Source organism: Alligator sinensis, unplaced genomic scaffold, assembly GCF_000455745.1.
Source record: "Alligator sinensis unplaced genomic scaffold, ASM45574v1 scaffold1731_1, whole genome shotgun sequence".
NCBI classification, from domain to species: domain Eukaryota; kingdom Metazoa; phylum Chordata; order Crocodylia; family Alligatoridae; genus Alligator; species Alligator sinensis.
The window spans coordinates 42,803-44,998 of NW_005843621.1; the positions used below are offsets into that span (position 1 = coordinate 42,803).

Here is a 2,196-nt window from a genome sequence, read left to right on the forward strand (position 1 = left end):
CAGAGCCAGAAGTGAGTCCAGAGCCTTGGATGGTGGCAGCGGGAACCCCAGGCTAGCGGGTGTGCTCCAGGGAAGGGGTCGGCCGGACGGGAGGCACCCTAAGGGAGGCACTCGGAGCCTGGAAGGTGGTCGGGCGCAGGGAGGTGGGCGGCTCAACGCAGGAGCGCCCCCCACTGGCCCGCCACACTGGGAGTCCTGGATATGGACAAGAGAAGGCAGGAGACACCTTTTGCAGCATGTGAAAGCCCATCATATAGAAATGGTGTACATGGTCTTTGCTGAGCAACAAAAAGCCTTGGAGCTCTTCCCTAAGAGAGTCCATCAGGGGAACTGGAAGGAAAAAGCACCAGAAAAGCTAATTGACCCAGTACAAGGTAAGTTCCTCTGCTCTGCCCACAAGCCAGAACCACCCCTGTATCAGAAACGCTCTGAAAATGACAGCCAGTTTTTACCAGTCCTGCACCAAGCGCACCTCTTTTTATCACCATGACAGGTATCTGACATGCAGAGGGATGTCGGGAGGAGGATACTACATCTTCTGTGAATGGCAGAGCGAGTTTGAGAGCAGGTCTCCAAGTAAACACAACCAAGCCAGAGCCTGTGGCCCGTGGAGATGAAAGCCACAGGAAGGAATGTGGGCAGAAGCTTCCAGGGGTCTGGAGATAGAAGTTCCCAGATTCCATCACGTGCGCACGGGTCGCTAGAGATGGAGTCAAGGAAATGTTAATCCCAGCAGTGGTAGCAGCAGGGGCTGATAAGACTTCCCTTACCCTCTGCTGGGTCATAACTGAGGGAGGAGAAATGGGTTTTAGACAGCGCTGACTTAGGACGCTCAGACTGTTAGACATGTGGGACAGGATATGCTAGGCGAGACAGGGTAGAAATCTGAACCATTCTCTGAGGAACAGCTAGCAGTGAATTTTTCTGCCCAGTGAACTGGAGATGACACAACTGCACTGAGAAGGGAAAGGGAGATCCTTTCACCAAGACATGGCTGGAAGCACTAGGGGGTACAAGAATGGGGAAGACTCAAGTGAAGGAGGCCAGATCAAATGAAGCAAATGTTGGTGTTAAACATGAGAGAAGCATGATCACACTGTGGGGAGGACATTGATTTACCCAGGGAAACGAGGGCTCGCCAGTTCCTCAGCATCTGGTCCCGGTAAAGCCCCTTCTGTGCATCTTCCAGCAGCTCCCACTCCTCCCGTGTGAAATACACAGCCACGTCCTCAAAGGCCTCCCGAAGCTGCAGGCACAAGCGTTACCCCATCAGTGTCTCCTGGTCCAGCTGCCTCCAGCCCCCGCCACTCTCTCCATAATCCCTCTGCGCAACACCTCTCTGCGGGCTGGGCCATGACACGCAGGAGTGCAAAATGCCTCCTCCTGCACTGACAGGGGATGTGGGTGCATCCATGGACGTAGGGGTCCACGCGTCTGCCCTGGCCCAGCTCATCCCGTTCTATGTGCTCAGCCCTTCACGGCAGCACCTTTAGTGCCAGGGGCTCCATAGCTGTGGCCAGGCCTTCCCATGCCAGCTCCAGCAAGTATCAGCTGGGTGTGGCTGCAGCCCTTGTCATGAGGCTTGTTGCTCCTTAGCTCTCTCCGCTGGTTCCCCAAACTCTTAACTGTGCCCTTGGCTCCTCCCAAGCATTGCCCCAGTGGCACCCCACCCCCAGCTGGAGGTGGTGTCACCTCCATGCTCTCCGCCTGCTTCTCCAGCTTCCCCTGCCACTTCTGCCATCGGCTCAGCTCAGGGCTCAGGGAGCCCCTCTTCCCCAGCCTCCCTGAGGAAGTCCTCAGCAGCTCCAGGTTTGCAGGCCCTTCTTCAGGAAGGTGTTGATGAGCTCTGCTCACAGTTCCTGCACCTGCAGGTGGGGAAGACAACGCACAGGTCAGGCCGGGTACTGCTGGCAGGGGAAACCCCTGTTCTCCCGGACAGGCCTGTGACTGCAGCAGCCGGAAGCTTTGGTGTATGGGAGAGCGGGGAGACAGAGGACAACCACTGTAGCACTCAGACCCACACCCCAGACTGCACCCAGGCTTTCACCTGACTCAGTGTCTCGCAGGGGCTCCTCTCTGGGACCACAAGGGGGCTGGTCCTGAGGCCCCGGGCTGTCCCGCTGCACCGCCTCCTCCAGAGGCACATCTGCACTTTGGACCCAAGACTGCTCCGGCCAGGGATCGCCGGCTGCTGCA

At 57.5% G+C, this 2,196-nt stretch overlaps 1 protein-coding gene across 1 annotated transcript in view; it reads right to left on the minus strand.

Annotated features, from left to right (window-relative positions):
* The window catches only part of LOC102368011 (zinc finger protein 383-like), a 10,337-nt gene that overhangs the window by 6,547 nt on the left and 1,594 nt on the right, over positions 1-2,196 (minus strand). The window contains exons 2-4 of the mRNA XM_014527536.2: positions 2,048-2,191; positions 1,693-1,865; positions 1,120-1,246 (exon numbers count right to left, since the gene is read on the minus strand). Of these exons, the coding sequence (XP_014383022.2) occupies positions 1,120-1,246; positions 1,693-1,865; positions 2,048-2,191 (444 nt within the window). The remainder of the gene's footprint in view (positions 1-1,119; positions 1,247-1,692; positions 1,866-2,047; positions 2,192-2,196) is intronic.